The sequence below is a fragment of the Eurytemora carolleeae genome, unplaced genomic scaffold (assembly GCF_000591075.1).
Source record: "Eurytemora carolleeae unplaced genomic scaffold, Eaff_2.0 scaffold673, whole genome shotgun sequence".
NCBI classification, from domain to species: Eukaryota; Metazoa; Arthropoda; class Copepoda; order Calanoida; family Temoridae; genus Eurytemora; species Eurytemora carolleeae.
In genome coordinates, this window is record NW_019397124.1 from 133,047 (window position 1) to 153,786 (window position 20,740).

General features: G+C 32.5%; 2 protein-coding genes across 5 annotated transcripts; one reads left to right on the plus strand and one right to left on the minus strand.

Moving 5' to 3' along the window:
* The first annotated feature begins 71 nt into the window (after positions 1-71).
* LOC111712117 (uncharacterized) lies at positions 72-20,267 on the plus strand. 4 transcript variants are annotated; one of them, XM_023486638.1, is made up of 17 exons: positions 72-331; positions 746-788; positions 1,472-1,552; positions 2,066-2,163; positions 2,394-2,581; positions 3,263-3,351; positions 3,988-4,056; positions 8,097-8,183; positions 9,788-9,844; positions 13,107-13,190; positions 14,198-14,281; positions 15,388-15,459; positions 15,780-15,931; positions 16,476-17,083; positions 18,017-18,066; positions 18,505-18,753; positions 20,080-20,267. In XM_023486638.1, the coding sequence occupies exons 1-17, from the start codon at positions 264-266 to the stop codon at positions 20,134-20,136; spliced, it is 2,136 nt and encodes a 711-aa protein (XP_023342406.1). In that variant the 5' UTR covers positions 72-263; the 3' UTR covers positions 20,137-20,267. The 4 variants fall into 4 exon arrangements, with proteins under 4 accessions (XP_023342406.1, XP_023342407.1, XP_023342408.1 ...); XM_023486639.1 differs by having other exon boundaries at positions 2,069-2,163; XM_023486640.1 differs by having other exon boundaries at positions 2,075-2,163.
* Positions 4,718-5,999, minus strand: LOC111712118 (papilin). Its single transcript, XM_023486642.1, has one exon. The coding sequence runs from the start codon at positions 5,962-5,964 to the stop codon at positions 4,756-4,758; it is 1,209 nt and encodes a 402-aa protein (XP_023342410.1). The 5' UTR covers positions 5,965-5,999; the 3' UTR covers positions 4,718-4,755.
* Positions 20,268-20,740: the final 473 nt, after the last annotated feature.

Consider the following 20,740-nt stretch of genomic DNA (forward strand, 5'->3'; position numbering starts at 1 on the left):
ACGGTTGAAAGAGTACCGTTGAAAATCTGACATGCCACTCTATGAAAGGAATGTCACAAAAATACATTTACACATGTTTATTTACTTTAAGGTGCATGAGGCTGAAACAACTGCGCAGATGAAATTTGATAAATTTTGTGATAAAACTCGAGCCAAACCCTGGCCTATAATTCCATTTAGAATCAAATAAATATTTTCTAAGAAATCGGATAAAAAAGAGTTGTTGACTGGTGGAAAGATAGTTTGCTTATTTTTTCAGAAAAATGTTTGAAGATGACGAAGATTTTGAAAATCTTGAGTTTGCTGCTGGAATCCTGGAAGAGAATTCAAGGAAAATTCGCAATTTTTTCTTTTCTATAAAATAAAAATTAGAAAGAACTAGAGATTGGCCTGGTTTTTTTTTTACGACCAAAAATTTTTATGTAAATGGGTCTCGTTCAGAAAGAAACAAACAAAATGGATAAATGAAAAAAATATCGTATTTAAAACTTCGAACTAACTTGAAAAAAATTATCGTGTTGTTTTTTACTGAACGAACGATTTTACTGAATGATCGTTCAGTGAGAAAACTAAACGAAATAGATGGAAAATTATCGAAAATTTGAGACCGAACGAAATCAATTTTTTTTAACGATGGAAAAAATGGGTCATTCATTAACGATCAAACCATCAAATCCCGAAAGTGTAAAGCGAAATGTTTCCAAAGATTTTATATTTTAAAAGAAAAATGTGAATGTTTCCACAGAAAAAATCCAGGGTCGCCCTTTAAGCCTATCTTCGAAAATCAGGTCTATTTACAGTGCAATCTTCATTTTCTTTTATTCATGAATTGTCGTTGTAGGTTCCTTAGGCAAATTATTCCGGGGATAAGGGAACAGCCGTTATTAACCTAGATTTCAATCATTATTATCATTATTATCATTATTATCATTATTATCATTATTATCATTATTATCATTATTATCATTTTTATCATTATTATCATTATTATCATTATTATCATTATTATCATTATTATCATTATTATCATTATAATTATTATAATTATTATTATCATTATTCAGATGAAGAATACTTTTAAGGTCGACCTATCCATTTAATATGGTAGTGTACTATACTTTTCATAAGTAATGTACTAATTATTTCAATTATTATTATTATTGATTGTCATTGATTGTTATTTTTACTGTTCTTGTTCTTGTTCTTGTTCTTGCTCTCATTGTCGTTATCGTTGTCGTTGTTGTCGTTGTTGTTGTCGTTATCGTTGTCATTGTCGTCGTTGTCGTTGTCATATTTATTAAATTGTCATTGTCATATTTAATGTTAATAATTTTAATTATATTATTATAATTATTGTTATTTTCATTTTTATCGTTATAGTTTTTATTATTATTACTATCAATATTGTTATCGTTATAGTTTTTATTATTATTACTATCAGTACTGTTATTTAGTTATTGTTATTATCTAGGCGGCAATGTTTGATGACAATGAGCTCTTTGAGCAAAGTATTGATGAAGTTATGTTCAGTCAGATGCTAGATACGAACAAGGAATCATTTTTTAACATTTCATTTCAACATTAACTCAAATCAAATTGTTAAAATCATTTAAAATCAATTAATATCAATATTTTTGAAAATGTTCAAATCATTTCAACACCAATTCAAATCAATTAAAAGTAGTTCAATGTAAATCTATTCAAGTCAATTCAAATCAATTCAAATCAATCGAAATCAAATGAAATCAGTCTAAATCAATTCAAATCAATTCAAATCAAATCATTGAAAGTCATTTTAAATATTTTCAAACCAATTCATACAAATTCAAATGTATACATTAAAATCATTTAAAATTGTCGTTTTATTGTTTTGAGACAAAAAACATATTAATATCCTTCTTTTTCTTTTCAAACAGAAAAATAAGTATATCTTAATCTTTTTCCCAAATAAAGGTAAGAGTATCGTTTTGAATCAGATATGAAAGTAACTTTTTTAATAAAGGGTTTCTTTAAAGTTGTGCACAGTCCCTTTAAACATATTTTACAATTAAAACTGATTTGGTAGCAGAATGTTCAGAATGTGCAGAATGTGCAGAATGTGCAGGGTCCAAAAAAACCTCTTGGATCAGGAAAACCAGATGAAGGAAGAATTGAGTTCAAAAGGTATTTAAATTTTCAAATCCCCAAACAATATTTAAATTTTTAAATCCCTGTCACGCTTTCTGTTTTAAAAATGTTTTTTAATTGGGGGCATTTTTTTTACAATTGGGGGCATTTTTTTAAGTTGGGGGCAAAAAATTATTTTGGGATCGAAAAAATCAGCTATTTTGGGAATTATATTGACCCCTGCCTACCGATCATCCTGAACCCCAGTTAATGCAGTCATTTTACAGACCCCTTGAACCAGCTTCAACATTAAACAGGCCTGGGATAGTCCAGGGGAAAAGGTCTGGAACCAACGTTCCATCTCCACCTAAAGAAGGAAAACGAAAATTCCCTGGTATTGAAACACATACAACATCTCCGCCTAAAGAAGGAAAGCGTAAGTTCCCTGGTCCAGCGGGAATTCTTCCTAAACTAGGTTAGTTTGATCTATGACTTAAACACTATCGGAATAAAATCCTCTTTATTATTATCGTTTACTCTTTGATATTTCTATATTAAAAACATCCCCATCACAATCAAGGAGATATTGAATAGAAGGAGGGGGCAATAGGGTTTCCGTATACTTTGCTGTGACGTTTTTGGACTGCTGAAGAACTAGTTTTTGCGTAACAACAATAATAAAGATTGTAAACAATAACACAAATGATAAACAGACATCTGGCATCTCTGGCGCGTTAGATAAAGATTCACAGTATACTAACTCATGTTTGTTTACATTAGATCGGCTGCCTTTGTTATTGTTGTTAGGCAAAAACTAGTTCTTCAGCAGTCCAAAAACGTCACAGCAAAGTGTACGGAAACACTATCGCCCCCTACTTCTATTCAATATCTCCTTGATCACAATATTGTGGGCCTTTGAGGCACAGCAGGCTACAACAGGGGCCTTTCACTGTAGCTAGGGGATTTATACTTGAAAAAAGTCTTGTATTACAAAACTGGCATAACTTGGCATGTAACAAAATTGTTAAAAATACAAATGTGCTCTAAAGCAAAAATGCACTAAAACAATGTTAGCAAAAATGACAAAAACGTTGTAGTACCTATTAAAAAGCTCTTCTGAGCTGCTTATTCAATAAAAAAATAGAGCTGTTTTCAGCTCCTGGATGTCGGAAAGTAGTTCCTGAAGAGGACCCTGGAGAAAAAGATGAAAAAGAGGAACATGCAGTATCTTCTCAGGATAATGAGGTAAGTCAAGGGTATTCATTGCTTAAAGAACCATCCTTCCCTCAACAATTTGTTCAACCATAACCAAAATACTTGAACAACAGAGAACAGAAGGATCCTCCTTACACAAAGTTTGGTTACAACTTTTTACTAGTGTGTTAAAAGATTAATCACATAATGATCCAATCAAAAAGTTATTTGTTTGTGACAATTAAAATTTATTGGATTTCAAGCATATTTGATAATAAGAAACTTTATTTCTTTTAATGGCAAGGGGAAGGGTTGGACTGGAAATATATTTTCTATGTTATTAATTATTAATCAAATTTGAAAGTTTATTGTTTACATGTACTTAATTACAGTACAGGAATGTTTATTTGGGGATAATACCAAAGTATTGTAAATAACGTTTAATAAGATATATTCAAATCATATATTCCCAAGTAGAGTAAAGGTTACAGAGTCTACTATATGTTAACAACAAAAATGTGATGATTTATTTTCTCTCTTTGCGCTTTTAAATTGATCCTCATAATTCTGAGCTGTTTTAGAAGTAATAAAATTGTTAATATGAATGTACATTTTTAAAGCTTAGAAGAGTTTTAAAAATTTAACAATGCTGATTCCCATGCACAACATACCAGCAATACTGCTTAGGAGGTGGACTTAAGCAGCTGTGTTGTGTGGAGAAAAGCAGTACAGGAGATGGATATGGATAAGAAAGATGTAAGATCATTTTTCAAGTTTTTAAAGTAGTATTTTATTTTACTACAGTCATAACCGGAAAGACCCAGAATAAATTTTCAGTTATTTAGACAACTTTTCACTTACATCTCTAGTAATTTTTAGCGCACAATAAAGACAGACCACATTTTGTAATTGGACTAGAGCTATTTTGTTATTATTGTTTCATTATTCATAATTGTAAAAATAGATTGTAAAGTTGTCTAATTAATTATAAATTAATTATAAATTAATTATAAATTAATTCCGGGTCTTTCTGATTATCAACGTATGCTTTCAGGCCATTAAGAAAACCTTTTCCAGCCTAATTTTTGCTGTTCTTTCTTTCATTGCACAGTTATATATGACTGTGCTATGTATATGCTATATTCTGAAATATTGGACATAATTCAGGAAATTTGGTGTGGTTGGAATATGACTACATTATGTTATTTATCGCAATTCAGGTTTTTTTAAATGTATGCCTGGTAAATTATAAGTTAAGAATTGATTAAATGAATTTGAAGTCAACCTTTTAGTCAAAGAAATGAATAAAAAAAATATATCCTAATAATTAAAAATCTCATAATAATTACAGGGTAATTAATCCATAATACTGATTTATTTATTGAGCTAATTATTCTATAAATATATAATTTGTGTGTTAAATATGTTGTCTTTATTTAATATGTTTTTGTGGTTTTATTGGCAGTCCACTTGAGATGGCCAATTACAGACATTAAGGCTTGGATCAAAATATAGAGGAGATGGACAACTCATGAGGATTGGGACATTTCCATCACATTCATAGTACTTGGCACAGTCAGTGGGGTGTGGGACAAATACGGGTAATCCATCATTGCTGTCTGGGCATACTACATCGAAAATTGCTGAAGTTGTTGTTGGGGCTTTTGTTGTAGTTTCTGGCGATGCTTGGGTTGTAGTTGTCTTGGTCTCTGTTGTTGTTTCCTCTGCAGCTTCAGTTGTAGTTTCTTCTGCAGCCTCTGTTGTAGTTTCTTCTACAGCCTCAGTTGTAGTTTCCTCCCCAGCTTTGGTTGTGGTTTCCTCTGCAGCTTCAGTTGTAGTTTCCTCTGCAGCTTCAGTTGTAGTTTCCTCTGCAGCTTCTGTTGTAGTTTCCTCTGCAGCTTCAGTTGTAGTTTCTTCTACAGCTTCTGTTGTAGTTTCCTCTGCAGCTTTAGTTGTAGTTTCTTCTACAGCTTCAGTTGTAGTTTCCTCTGCAGCTTCAGTAGTAGTTTCTTCTGCAGTCTCAGTTGTAGTTTCCTCTGCAGCTTCAGTTGTAGTTTCCTCTGCAGCTTCAGTTGTACTTTCCTCTGCTGCTTCAGTTGTAGTTTCCTCTGTGGCTTCAGTTGTAGTTTCCTCTGCAGCTTCAGTTGTAGTTTCCTCTGCAGCTTCAGTTGTAGTTTCCTCTGCAGCTTCAGTTGTAGTTTCCTCTGCAGCTTCAGTTGTAGTTTCCTCTGCAGCTTCAGTTGTAGTTTCCTCTGCAGCTTCAGTTGTAGTTTCCTCTGCAGCTTCAGTTGTAGTTTCCTCTGCAGCTTCAGTTGTAGTTTCTTCTGCAGCTGCAGTAGTAGTTTCCTCTACTGCTTCAGTTGTAGTTTCCACTGCTGCTTCTGTAGTAGTTGTTGTTGTTGTACCATGAATACAGTCAACCTCAGATGGCCAGTTACAAACATTTAGATTTGGATCAAAGAAAAGTGGAGGAGGACAAGTAAATAAGAATGGTTTGTCATTATCACATTGGTAGTACTTGGTACAATCTGTAGGGTGGGGAACAAAGACTGGAAATCCATCCTCACTCTCCAGACATACTGCTTCCTTGGCCATTTTCAAACCTGGTCGACAGACCACTGCGGTTGCCAATACACAGCTTACAAGTGCTAGTTCCAGCTTCATGTTGTAGTTTGCTCTTCTATCCTTGAACTAGTAACTGCAGTAAAGCATGTCTTGGTTTTTATTCAAACCCTTATCTTGAAAGTATTTGATATAGGACGTAGGTTCAAGAAATCGCTTGCGTAACATTTATGGACATTATTTCTATAGAATAACTTGAGTAAATATAGTTATACAAGGATGAATTAGAAAGAAAAAAAGAATGCATGGAAGTTTATTTGAAATCATGTATTTACGATAATTTAACCTTTATCTGACCATATTAAGGAATATATCATCGTTTTTCTATCTGAAAAATTGCAGAATTTTGACAATTTCCTTCTTTTTCTCCAGCTGCATCATTTTTACTCTGACAAAGGTTTTAAGTTTACGGTTGGTGAATCAGACATGCCACTCTGAAAGTGGAGGCTGATTTTGTCTAGTTTTTAGCATTGCCAATTCTAGAATGCTTTTTTGTATTTTGTCTAGTTTTTAGCATTGCCAATTCTAGAATGCTTTTTTGTATTTTGTAAGCTTACTTTAGGCAATTTTGAATATTAAGAGGCGGCATATTTTTGAACATTTAAATACATATATCTTAAGCCATAAGCATACTTTAAAACTCTGCTTTAAGTCACACATTTTGGATGAAAATATCCACATTTTATTCTTGATTTTAGTTGAAACTGTAAATAATTAATAGGCCCAATTTTTTTAAGGCTAACAGTGGAATTAATGCTGTTTAAAATAAACTTTTATTCTATTCATACAGTTAAAAAAGTAACCAAATTTACCATTAAAATATGAACAAATTATGATAAATGTTTTGTCTTTTATGATTCAGTACTCTTTCATTTATATGTTTACATTGATTAGTTATTTAGTGTTAATAAAAATTTCCGTTTGCTCAATGTTTATTTGCTTTAGATAAAAGTATGAATTCCTAGTATTTTTGACATAGAAACAATGACTATCTGTTGTTAAATTAGAAATTAATCACGGGAGGAATTCAGTGTTTAAGTTTAAACCATCAACAGGGAATTGGGATATAGATTGTCTGGGCGCTGAAGCCACAGATTCAATAGTTTCACTCACAGGATTGGTACGTACGTAGTACGTACTTTTTAGATGTTTCTGTTGTGGAAACATCTAGAAAGTACGTCGTTATTAGGATTCTCATTCATGTTATCATATTGTTCCAATTGTAGTACTGAAGTACAGAAGGAAAGTGTTAAAGTAGAGAGGTAATTAGGTCTCCTAACAAGTCTCCATCTAGGATAATTGGGGTTTATCCTTGGATATGATGTAAACCGTAAAGGAGCTTTGGCCCTGACTTGATCGAATGACGAGTCGTCTTAGAATAATATAATAACAATGATAACAATAATAATGTTAATATTTTCCTAAATTCCTTTTTAATGTGCTCCCCCTGGTCACTCACTGCAAACCAACATGTGCACGCTCTCATCTGAAAATCAGGCAGTATTTTTCCAATTACTCCTTTCAAACTAAAACTAGAAACAAGCCCGTCGTGTTTTAAAAGGGCTACAAAAAAGTATAAAGACCAATGCGTAGCAACACTTTAAAGTCGAGGCTGTCTAAAAATGTGAAGACAAAGTTTCAGAGTTGTCTATATCTCAGTGTTGTGTATTCTAGCCGTAGATCACACCTCAAAATGAAAAAGCAGGTTTCCCCCCCCCATAAAAAATTTTCCCCATAGAATCAATTTTTCCCCAATTGGGAGGAAAATGATTTTTAATGTGGAAGGAGGTTGAAAATTCAGCCTATCAATAACTATCTTTTTTTATTTAGGAATTTCTTTGGGAAATTCTTTGGGAAATTGGGAAATTAACCTATTTCGGAAATGCACGTAAAGGGAGTGTCGTTGTAATTTCTCAAGTGACACTCCTTTCAAGGAGGGGAATGTACAATTTCCAACAGTACCCTTTAGACCCTTGTTTGAACATTAATGTGGAAAATGTCGTGAGACAACAAATGAAAATGATAAATTTGACAGAGATAAACATAAATTTCTCAATCATTTTTTTATCAGATTTTTAGGAAGGTGCAAAAATGTCGTATAGAAATAATTTGAAATTAGTCTTCACAAAATCTGATGTTTTTGGGACACACTGTATTTTTATGCCTCGTTTCAGGCCCTGCTGCATGAGTATAATACTGCCTGGATCCATGCTAAATCAAGTTCAGGCACATCAAAGAAACTTCCCTTCTTCCTCGCTAAGGTTAGGTTTAGGACCCCACCGGAATTCCGGATTATGTTCGGAAATGATGCGGAAATGTTCCAAAAACACCATTTTTTTATCTCCTCGCCCTCAGCCGGAAATATCCTAAATGTTGTTCAGATTACTAAATAAATGGTGTTTTGGGCAATTTACTCTTAAGTACTAACAACGGGTAAATGTTATTATGCGCTTTTCTTTTAACCCTTTTCAGGCTGGGACCCAGCCATGACGTTATTCAAATATAACTTTAAAAGTATTGATCTGAGGCTCTGTTAATTTTTTTTTACTTTTTTAAATTAAATTTTCAATTGCGGCTCAAAGCGGGGCTTTTAAAACTGACTCCTCAAGCATACTACCTGAATGCCTTATTTTATCTTTACACGACTAAATCTATATTTAGACCTACTTCCGGTCATTGGATCTCGATTTTTTATAGCTTTTTGGAAAGCCTTGAACAATAGAAAGCAGATTGCATAATTTTTTCAAAGAAATTTTTCATAGATTTTTGCACAGATGCCTTTAAAGAGAATTTGCACATTTTTAGTTTTCCTGGAATACAGATTTAGTTGTTGAAAATTTTGCAAATTTATATTTTTGCATATTTGAATTCGCCGTGGTAAGGGCTTTTAAAAATGTATAATTTATCATATTTCGCGGACTTTTTGTGTTTCACATTTTTTGCTCAATAACTTGATAATGCAATAAATATTTAAAATTTTGCAAATTAGCAATTTTTTCAGATTGTTTAAGTAGAGTCCAAGGGCTCCCTGTGATCCCCCCCCTCTCCCTCCCCCCGACTGTTTTGGGTAAATCAGACGTCAGTCTGAATAGGGTTAAAGCTAATTTCCTTCTAGTGTTTATGGCTGTAATTTTCAATATAATGTCATATTTATGATATTCGAGGAACAGCTCCTAGAATTGTATTATTTAATTAACAGTAAAACGCACTTTTTTAAAGTTAAATTTCTTATACACAATGATACCCTTGAAACCTTCATCTGTGCGACAATCATGACAGAGATACCGTATTTTTATTTTCAATAATCCTTTTAGCATGTTCATTTTACGGAGCAGCCACAAATAGAAATTATCAATTTTCAGATAGTAAATGATGGATATTTTCATATTCATGCTCAGACGAAGGTGTTAAAGGTAGCGTTGCAACAGGCTTTTTTTGATAAACTTTTTTTTCAGGTGACCCGCCATGCAGAGATGTCAATGCCCGATCCAAAAGGGTAGCCTTGAAACCTTTATCTGATCAATAATGTAAAAGATTTTGTCATTTTTCTAGGTTTACAATTCTAACAATTCTGATAAAAAAAATTCCAGGAGTAGAAATGCGCAAGTTTTCAAAATTATAAACATTGATATCTAACTCATACTTGATCAGACAAAGCTTTCAAGGGCATTGTTGTGAATCGGCATTGAGATCTTTGCATGGAGACTGGAGAGTCACCTGAAAATTACGCGGTCCCTTTCATAAAGAATCTAAATTTGTTCATTAATCTATGAATTATCTAAGAATAAAAAAGATATAGAAAGTTTTTTAATTTTTGTTTTTTATAATTAGTAAAAGTTAAGATAATTAATTATTAAAAATTAAGATTAAAAGTGTTGATTTGACCAGAATGGATCCATCCTGCTTACTCACAGATCTCCAGGTATCATTATTATTGTTATTATTATTTATTACACCGAAGTCAAAAGATTTTAATTTAGTTTTGAAATGAATTTTTCGTTCCTGATTAACAATTGTGTACGTTAGAAATGTTAAAACGTTCAGTGCATTTAAAAAGTTGCTAACATTTATTAGTTCATTAAAAACATTTTTTTAGTAATCATATTTTTAGCTTTTTGTTTCTGCTCTGTTGGTATAATCTAGTTATATCCAACAAATAACTAGAAATACAAGTGCGCAAACATTTTTTAAATTATTAATTATTGTTTGTTTTTCCTTTACAAATCATGTTTTGACGTCAAACTTATCAAATTCCTTGAAATTTCGGTTTTTCCAGTTTTTATTATACGAATAGTTTCTTAATAAAATGGGTGACTGTTTAATTCAAACTTAGGTCAAAACTTTTGTATTTCAAATATGCTTAAAACTGAGTCCAAATTGAATGAGTTTGAGCCGCGCTCAAATCTGCCAAAAACCGGTTTCAATTAAGCGTCGGCTTAAATCTCGAAACATTGAATACATTTTTAAGGGGAACCAACCAGCTCAAATTCTTTAAATTTGGCCTTTGCAGTATATAAATTTTTAATTTTTTATTAATCAGTATTTTATTTAATTTCTCATTGTACAAGTGTACACTGTGAATTTCGAGTTTAATCTAGTTTAGCTCAATGTTTGGCTTATTCAGTACTTGTACAAACCTTGAATATCTTGAACTGTCAGTCTTCAACATTTAGTTAAATTAATAAAATCTTGACCCTTTCCCTGCTGGCGTACTTGAAAACCAGGATACGTTAGGGGGGGGTTAATTTGCCCCCCCCCCCCTCCTATAAATACCATGTTTAGTGCCCTTATGTGAAAAATGGTACATAATAAATTAGCAAATTTGCAACAAAACATTTCCAGGAATAAGGTTAAACTTTTTGCAAAAAAAATGTCCAAAAAATAATAAAATATATATTTTTGAAAAGCCCACATGCCATTTCAAATATGCAAAATATGCAACATTTTAAAAAACCTGATGTGTATTTAAGAAAAACTAAATGTGTGCCAATTCTTTTGACGGGTTTTATGCAAATAATTTGCAAAAATTTCTTTGCAAAACTTGTACAACCCGTTTCCTTATGTCATAAGGCTTTCCAAAAAGCTAAAAATTATCAAAATCTGACAACTGAAAGCGGGTTAAGACAAAGATTTAGTTTGTTTCAGGAAATGTTAGTCATTCAGGCAGTGTGCCTGAGGACTCGGGCAGTAAGTATAAAAGCCCGGTTTATGACCTAAAGGGAGGTTTAAGGTATTTCAAGAGTCTCAATACTTTAAAATTCTCTTAAATTTAATATATTTAAAAATCTCTTAATCTAAAATCTTTAAAACTCTTAATCTAAAATATTTAAAGCTATCAAATCTTAAGTCTTGAAAACTCTCTTAAATCTAAATCTTTAAGATTCTCTTAAATTTAAAATCTTTAAAGATTCTCTTAAATTTAAAATCTTTAAAACTCTCTTAATCTAAAATATTTAAAACTATCAAATCTTAAGTCTTGAAAACTCTCTTAAATCAAAAATCTTAAAACTTTTATGAATCTAAAATCTTTAAAACTCTCTAAATCTGAAATCTTCAAACTCTCTTAAATCTAAAATCTTTAAAACTATCTTAAATCTGAAACTTTCAAAACTATCCTAACTATGAAATCTTAATAAACTCAATCAAATCTGAAATCTTTAAAATTCTCTTAAATCTGAAGCTTTTAAAACTCTTAAATCTAAAAGTTTTAAAACTCTCTTAAATCTAAAATCTTTACAACTCTCTTAAATCTGAAATCTTTAAAATTCTCTTAAATCTAAAATCTTTAAAACTATCTTAAATCTGAAATTTTCAAAACTATCCTAACTCCGAAATCTTAAAAATCTCACTTAAATCTGAAATCTTTAAAATTCTCTAAAATCTTTAAAACACTTAAATCTGAAATCTTTAAAATTCTCTTAAATCTGAAGCTTTTAAAACTCTTAAATCTAAAAGTTTTAAAACTCTCTTAAATCTGAAATATTTAAAACTCTCTTAAATCTAAAATCTTTAAAACTTAATTCAAAAATCTTCAAATCTTTAGTTGCCTCTTCTTCCTTTAATCCTAATATATCTATTTAGAAAAGTACATTCTTAAAAAAAACGATTATTTAATATTATCCCTTATCTGCGAACTTTGGCCAAAATATAATTGTTCAAATAAAGATCTGCCGTTAAGTCTGATATTTTACTTGATTGTACTTTTAGAAATATTGACACAGTAATCTCGCTACTGCTTAGTCAAGAGCTGAGGCAGAATTTAAAGAATTTGAGACTCGGCTTAAACATGGTTGGTTCCACTTAAAAGTGTTTCGAGATTTGAGCTGGGGCTTTTTTGGGGCCGGTTTTTGGCGGTTCAGCACGCGGTCAGTCTCAGTAGTTAAAAGGGACTGTCACTGTAACTTTAGGTGATTTTCTATCTAGAAAGAGCCATGTCCGATTTAGAAGGGTAACTTCCCCCCCCCCCTGTTTGCATGTTGTTAGGGATTGGTACACTGCACACACTCCAAAGGCCCATTCTTGCATTCTCTGAATTCATGCCTTTGTTTTATCTTTGTTTAATTCTATGTTTATTTAAAAGTATTAAGTGCAACATTATTTTAACATGAGGAGGATGAACATGAACAAATATACACTTTTCGGTCATATTTAAAGGGACTGTAAGCCAAATTTCAAGTCACTCTACATTCAAAGATGGCAATGCCCGATTCACAACGTTAATCGTGAATTCTGATCTAATAAATAATGTGGAAATGTCTTATTTTCTAATAATTTCTTTATGTTTTCTTAATGGCAATTAAAATATTTTTTAACATTAAATATCTACAGAAAAGAAAATTGAAATTTGGTTTTTTTGGTGAAAGAAATTATCAATACTATAGGAAATATTCATGAGATAAACCAAAACAAACTTTTAAAAATGAAGGCGGGGAACCTTTCTTACCCGAATTAAGAGTTTACGGAACGATTTTTCCTATTTTTTATTGAATAATCGTTCCGTAAACTTTGTTCAACATGTCACATCGGTAAAGATTCCGCCCTTTTTTTTAAGTTTTTAAAGCTTCAGGAATGGTTCCGTTAGGCCTTTACGGATTCAAATTGACATGGAAAAAAATTGAACTCCAGAATCCGGGATCCGCATAAAAATAAAATGGATTGTAATTACTGAGACTCTTATTGTGCAGGGCACTGTTTGCGGAAGTATTCATAGACAAGTGATAGAGAAGTATGGAGACTATATTCATTCCCAGGCTGTACTTGTTCTTCAGGAAATCAATCATTTTTTCTATTTATGAAAAAATTGTTATTCTTGATGTGATAGCTTCCTGAACTGAACTCAACTGAACTGAACTGAACTGAACTCAACTCAACTCAACTCAACTCAACTCAACTCAACTCAACTCAACTCAACTCAACTCAACTCAACTCAACTCAACTGAATCTTGCTAAAAAAAATGTTTTTGGTCATCCTTAAAGCTATAAAAGTTTTTTGCCTGTAAATTAGGTTTGGCAGTAACATTATTTATTTACATATACATTTGTTTTTATCCTATTCCGTTATTTATAACTAGTGTTCTGTTCGTTTTTTGTCTGTCATTCAGTGTAAAATAATACTCCGAGAAATATTTATATTTTTAAAAAATATGTAAAAACTTCCGAGGAGCTGGTTCCCGTATTACATCTCTTTTCTTACCACTGTACAGTATACAGTGCATGCAGGATGGAAGTAGGACTGCCCTAGAAATCTGATTTGATTTAACACTCTTCTTTAAAATATATTTTTCTGAAAAAAATCCGTAAAATTGAGTTTTTTTTCCACCCTCAAAAAAAATCAGTGAAAAGGAGGATAAAAAATTCAAAATAAATAAGACCGGAGTTGTCGGGCATAGTTTCATTTTAAGGTTAAATCTAGCTGCAAGGGTTCACATCATCTATAACGGAAAATTTTTTTAAATATTTACAATCTTCGCATTCCAAATAAAAGCCTTGGACATCAAGTTAAAAAAAACTTCCAAAATAAAAAGCTTAAATTTACACAACCTGCTTTTAGGTTAATTGATCTAATTTTGAAACACCCTGCACCAGTGCACTGTATATATTCTAAAGAATTACCCAAATATTGGGGAAATGATTTTGAAAATTTTTTATACTATTTACTCAAAATTTACTGAATTTTTTCCCCCACTTCAGCGACGAAAACTCTTAAAAAAATTATCCAAGATTCCCAATTTATGGGGGGTTAAATGAGTAAGGTTATAATTGATTTGCCTTGAAGGACGTAGCTGTTCTGATTACTCCAAAAACTTATTATGTGATGATAACTTTAAACAATATTCTCGCTATATACAGTCCTAAACAGGTACGACATTTTATTTGCTGTAAACAGACCCCCCTGGAACATAAAGAAAAAGATCAACCTAATAAAATAAGCTACAGTCCTAATCAGAAAGACCTGGAATTAATTTACAACTAACCAGACGTTACATTGTAGTTTTACAAATATGATTGATGAAACGATAATCACAAAATAGCCATAGCCCTGCCATTAATGTTGCTTGCTTTTTTGAGCATTTGAAATTGCCAGAGAGATATATATGTAAAGTCGTCTGATGAACTGGCAATTATTTCCGGGTCTTCTTGGTTATGACTGTATAATATATGTAATGAGGTTTAGTGCTGCTGGGTATGAAAAACGTGTGCCTTTTTAGACACGTTCTACTCTATAGTTTACTGTATACGCCACAAACCTTGTTCCTGAGCAGTAAATTTTCATCTTTTGATTTGAACCCTTTTTAAAGTTACCCACCCTCATAAGCTAATACTGTATGTGCAGAGTTACTCACAAAGAATAAGACTGTAAAGACGATCTGAAATATGAAGGCCAAAGGTTAATAAAATATTCTGCTCTGAAAATAATCTTTTATTGTAAATTTAATGATTGTACAAAAAAAAATAAACAAGTTTAGAATTGCAGGGATTCTTGAATATAATGTATTAAGGAACCAGATTGTAAACATTTAGTATACTCGTCTTTGTAGTATCTTCCTTTGTGAGTAACCCTGTAGATTGTATGTCGTCTAAAGAATATTTACGTATAGGCGAAGTAAAATTAAATGGACTGTGAGAATAATTTCAAGTTAACCCCAATGCCAAGATAGCAATTCCCGATTTACAACGGTACCCTTGAAACCTTGATCTCTTAAAAAATGTGGAAGATAACATCGTTTATCGTGTTTAATACTGATAATTTCTCCATTATTTCTTGTAGCAGGAAATGCGCAAGTCACTTCTGCAGAGAAACCACAAAAGAAAATAAATAGTTTAAATAAACAAAAATCTGAATACATAATTCATACTTTATCATGACAAAGCTTTCAAGGCTACCGTTGTAAATTGGGTATGGCTTTCATTGCATGAGGGGTCAATTGCGCGTATAGTCTCATTTAAAAACTCAATTCTTTCCAGGTAAAGCATGTATGTCGTCTTACTAAACTGGAATTAGAGAAGGCAGCTTCTGAGCATCAACAATTAAGACAGGTGTGATCATCTAATGTATCAATTAAATTTCTAAAATTTTCAATTTTTAACCAAAAAATTTGGTTTCAGTAATGCTTCAATTTTCTTGATTGACATTGATAGATAAGTTTCTGGCAACATATTTGATATTTTTATTTGATTAAGGCAGAAATAAGCATTATTTTTTTATATCTATGTTCCATAGAATTATTCTGTTGGGGAAAATGAAATGCTTGTGTTCATGACAAAGTTCCTTGCTTGTACTTTTTCCTCAGTCGAAAATTTTCAATACGCAACATGTTTCATAAAAATACGCAATACAATGATTTGAAATATTTCAGCTCCAACTGGAGGAGATTCTGAAGGATGTGGAGGGAGGCGTGCCTGAAGTGCCTAGAGTGCCTATAGGAGCGCCAATAGGAGCGCCAGGAGGAGGGGTTGAACTGGAGAAAGCAGTGACTCAAGTTGGAGAACAATTAAGTACATATAACAGGTAAAATATTGGTAACATCTTAGAAAATGTCGTCTGGAGCGCCCCCCCCCCCATAGTTCAAAAAACAGCATTCTATCTTAATCTTTATTTATTTATAACAAAGAGCCCCAATTGTGGATTCATTTGGTTTGTTGCACTGTCTCGTTTTGCCTTATAGTCTGTCACACGAAACTAAGCTAGTGGGGTAGGTTAAATAGGCTTATGAAAACCGAGCCGGCATAGAATAGGGTGCGGCCGTTACTTGCCGCGCGTACCTTTGGCCTGTACAAGGCGTCGTCGGGCCGGTTCGAATTCAAATTGACCCTAGTCCACTGTGCTGTATGTATGTCTGTACGGTGTACAGCTTGGTCTAACTGCTTTAAAGTCTAAAAGTAAACTGGAGTTTATTTTGAAATCATCACGTGGGAGGGATGAGGTCCAAATTTCTCAAATATATTCCGACCTAAAACAGAATATTATGAGAATAAAATTTGAAAATGAGAAAAATAACATCGAGAAATTAAAAAAAAAAACACGAGTTTGTAGTAGAAGAAATTTTGTTTAGAAGTTCGAACATCAGCTCTAATTCTTCATTAATTGGATTGCAAAGAAGAGCCAACCCTCCAGTATCCTCAGCTCAATCTGGTTTATCCCATCTCAATACTGGCTCAGCTACTTCATTTCAGCTCAATTTATCCGGTTACAACTCAAACTTAAATTCATCAGTTCACAGCTCAAACTTAGATTTATCAGTTCACAATTCAAACTCATTTAATCATAAATCATTAAATCAGGAACACTCAGATAGACATAAACTCATTTCACTTCCTCGCCCTTCAAACACTTCACTTCCTCGCGCTTCCAACACTTCACTTCCCCGCCCTTCAAACACCTCACTTCCCCGACCTTCAAACACTTCACTTCCTCGTGCTTCCAACACTTCACTTCCCTGCCCTTCAAACACTTCACTTCCTCGCGCTTCCAACACCTCACTTCCTCGACCTTCAAACGCTTCTCTTTCCCGCGCTTCGAACACTTCACTTCCCAGCTCTTCACACACTTCTCTTCCTTTGAATGTCAGCTCTCCGAATCTGACAATGCCTCCCAGTGATCAGGAGACCAGTATTGTCAGAGAAGGAGAAGAGATTGGGAACGTGTCCCAACCTAGAACAGGTAAAGAGTGGTATAGAGTGGGACTCATAAAATAGATAGATCATCAAAGTACATAATTTTACATTGATATAATTTTTAATCAAACACTTTAATAACGGGATGGTATACGAAATTTATGATGAATATTGAAAAAAAAATATATGTGTCTGTGTGCAGTGTACACTGCACAATTGCTGTGTTTCATGGATTATTTAAAATCTCTAGTTTAACAGTGGGCTTCATATTCCACAGTATTATGGTTCCCTCTGTATATTTTCAATTAATTAAAACCTGTTTATTCTGTTTTCAAAGGTTAGTTTTCTCATGAGATCGTTTGATTTAACTCTATGATCCATGCATACCCCGGAAGGAGGCAGAGAGTTGCAGGAAGGGGGTTGATACCTTATAGCATTTGAGTTATTGGGGAGTCATGATAGATAGATAGGTTGATAGATCATGTAAAATCTAGCTTTAATTAATAATTCTTAAATTCTTCTTGTGATGTTTGTTGTTTTCTTAGTCTATCCGGTGATTTTAACGGGAGTTTTGACGTCATTTCAAACAACTCTTCAGTTAGTGTCACATGTCCGATTCACAACGTTACCCTTAAAAGATTTGTATGATAAACAATGAATTTTTAAAAAATTTAATTTTATTGTTTTTAATTTCAGTATCTCTGTGAAATTAACTTAAAGGTGCGTGAAACTACCCCTTCCTCCAGCTTTTAGAGAATGATTGTTACTCATTTGAATTGATATGGAATCAGTTTAATTTAATCAAAAGTTCCCTTTTATATGGTTAAATAGGGTTTTTGGTTCTTTTATCAGAAAAATATGTTTTCTCTAGAACACGAGGAATATTGACTGTAAAATGCTTTTCCAAAGAATAATTATTTCTTACTTCCTAAAAAACTATTTTTACGGGAAAGGTGTTGGAAAAATATCTTTCTTTTAGGTTCACCAACTACAGATATATTCCTAAGGCCAGCTCCTCCTAGTGCAAAGGTAATTTTATACAGGGTTATCCACAAAAACAGCGACTAGAGAAACGACTGTACAGAATTTATACTTTCTGTGTCCTTGTACTCAGGATTCCCTGCAGCGATAAACTTCTTTTTTCTTTTCCAAATTATTAAATAAACCATTTAAAAACTTCATTTAAGGCAGAAGGTTTGATTTAAACTTCTTATCGTCATATTTGTAGAGTCGTGTTTACAGACTCATCCTTTGTGGGTAACCTTGTATTTCTTTAAAATCTTAATTATTAGAATAGGATGATATTTGCAATTTTTGTTACATAATAATCCTGCTGTTACTGCTGAACTACCATTATAATTCACGGGATAAGCAACTTTTTGTTGAAGCAATAAATAGCGAGACGTATATAAACTAGGTAAACCTAGTTATACTACTTCTTGCTTTAACATCTGTTTATTGTTTTAGAAAGGAAAGTTTGTGTTCAAACCATCTGGAGGGAGTTCACAGTCATCTCAGTCAACTTCACAGTCAATTATGGCGCCAAGTCCAACAGTTTTGGCGGGAAAACCTCCTGGCGCTGATGCCGCAAGTAAATTCAAAGAATCTCCTGCTCCCAGTACGGTACAAAAAAGCGGATGGGGCCATATAACCGTGCCTGTACGGGGGACCAGGCTCTCCAAACCAGCAGACAACCAGACTATAAGCTCGTCACAGGTTCGCATTTTTATTTTATTTTTTCAACCATATTCTACTAATAACTAACAAGTAAAAATACAAAGAGAAAAAAGAATGTAAAAGAGATTTCATATTTGCACTTGAGATACATTCAAAATCCACTTTTCTTTAAATTTTAAAGAATCAAGCAACATTGTCAGGGGTTTGGTTTTGCCCCAGACATTCTTTAAGGGAACTATATTTTGTAGCATTATTTCAATGAACTAAAATGGTGATGAGTACATTTACCAAAATAGTTTTTTACGCACAAAGGATGTGACTGTTACGATATGAGCTCAATAGCTCGGAATAGGGATAGTTCCATTGCTGTAACCTCTTCAGTTCTCATACTAACCCAGAGCTAAGCTCAGATTGCAAGTAGTCGGGCCTATAAACATGACAGCTCATCAGCTCTTTTGTATATAGCTATAGGTCAGACAGAAAGTGGGGCGGATGATAAGTCACCTCTTGTTTAAAGTATTATGATAGTTGTTCGTTTAAAGATGTCATCCAGAAATCATGCTTTCAACGCGTGGAAAAAAAACCAGCCGCCGTTAAACTCTCTATTTAAAACTCAGGCCAATTCAGGCCAATAGGCTTTTATACACAAAGGAGATTTAACCCGTCATATGAGGCGGAGGAAAGGCGGAGAGTTTGCCAGAGAGCTCCGGCTTCAAATCATTAGTATCAAACATTATCTGTTCTTTTTTATGCTGTAAATGCATTTTTGTCTATACTCTGTAGACTTATTCACGTCAGTTTCAGGCTTTACATTTTCTTTACTTTTGACCATTTTTAAATGGTAACAGTGACTTGAATGACCACCTGACACTAAGAAACAAATATAGTAACTGCTGCAAGAAACCATTAATGTAATTTATGCACAATCGTCTCTGAAGTCTCACCCTTGAAACCCTTATATTCATAATAAAGATAATTTAACGATATTTAAGATATTAAAGTATTTTCTTCAAGAATTTCTGGAGAAAAATGTATCTTTATCTAAACGTGATTTCCTTGGAACCATTCAGTAAAGTGTGGCATCGTCGATTCACAAAGGTTATATCCTTAAAATCTTTATCTTTGCAACAATGGGAAGGATATCGACGTTTTTCTTAATTAAAAATATGGACTTATGTTACGTTCTTCGTTTCTGCAAGTCATTTTTATAGAGAAATCATTAACAAGAAATTGTCAATTGTTGACTAGTAAAACAAGAATGTTTTCATAATTTGTGTCTAGACTAACGTTGTAAGAGTAACTTTGTGAATTGGGCGTTTGCACTTCAAAAATAATGTTTCATGTGTAATATTTTTTTGTTTTCAGGCTCTGATAGACGATCTAATCAGTGATTTGGACGACGACATTTTTTCTGGTTTTTGAAAATATTTTTGTAATATTGTTCAGTATCTACTCTAAATTTGTGCATATTCATTGTTAAAATATGTTCTATATTCTTTAGATATTTATTTTTATATCGGATATTGTCTAAATACAGAATGTAAACTGTCAAATATTTCTTGTAGAACTAGAAACGAGGTTTTGAATTTGATGTTGTAAAAATTAGTTTAAACCATTTTCGAAGCAAAAATCAGCAATAAAAAAGTTAGAAATCATTCGAATATTTGCATTTAATTGTGGGGTTTTTATTAAAAAAAAAACGTTGGAATGGACAAAATATGACCCACGTTATCTTCCACAATATTGATCAAAATAAGGTGTCAAGGGTGAATCAGCCATCACTTTATCAAATAGTGGCCCATTTGAAGCCTGTTTAGTTTAAAACCAAGATAAATCAAGGTAAATCAAGGTAAATCAAGATAAATCAAGGTAAATCAAGGTAAATCAAGATAAATCAAGATAAATCTATTTAAATCAAAGAGCTATATAAATCAATCTAAATTCAAGCTAAATCAAGAAACTAAAATTTTAACTTTAAGGTACAATAGGATAATTTGATTTTATGAAATTTCAGTTAATAAAGCAT

What these genes read in the sequence shown, in the direction of transcription:
- LOC111712117 (XM_023486638.1), top strand. Translation starts at nt 264, where the DNA reads ATGTTTGAAGATGACGAAGATTTTGAAAATCTTGAGTTTGCTGCTGGA. An exon ending in ATCCTGGAAGAGAATTCAAG is followed by an intron (nt 332 to 745) that starts GAAAATTCGCAA and finishes ATGTTTCCACAG; the next exon opens with AAAAAATCCAGGGTCGCCCT. An exon ending in AGCCTATCTTCGAAAATCAG is followed by an intron (nt 789 to 1,471) that starts GTCTATTTACAG and finishes GTTATTATCTAG; the next exon opens with GCGGCAATGTTTGATGACAA.
- LOC111712118 (XM_023486642.1), bottom strand. Translation starts at nt 5,964, where the DNA reads ATGAAGCTGGAACTAGCACTTGTAAGCTGTGTATTGGCAACCGCAGTG.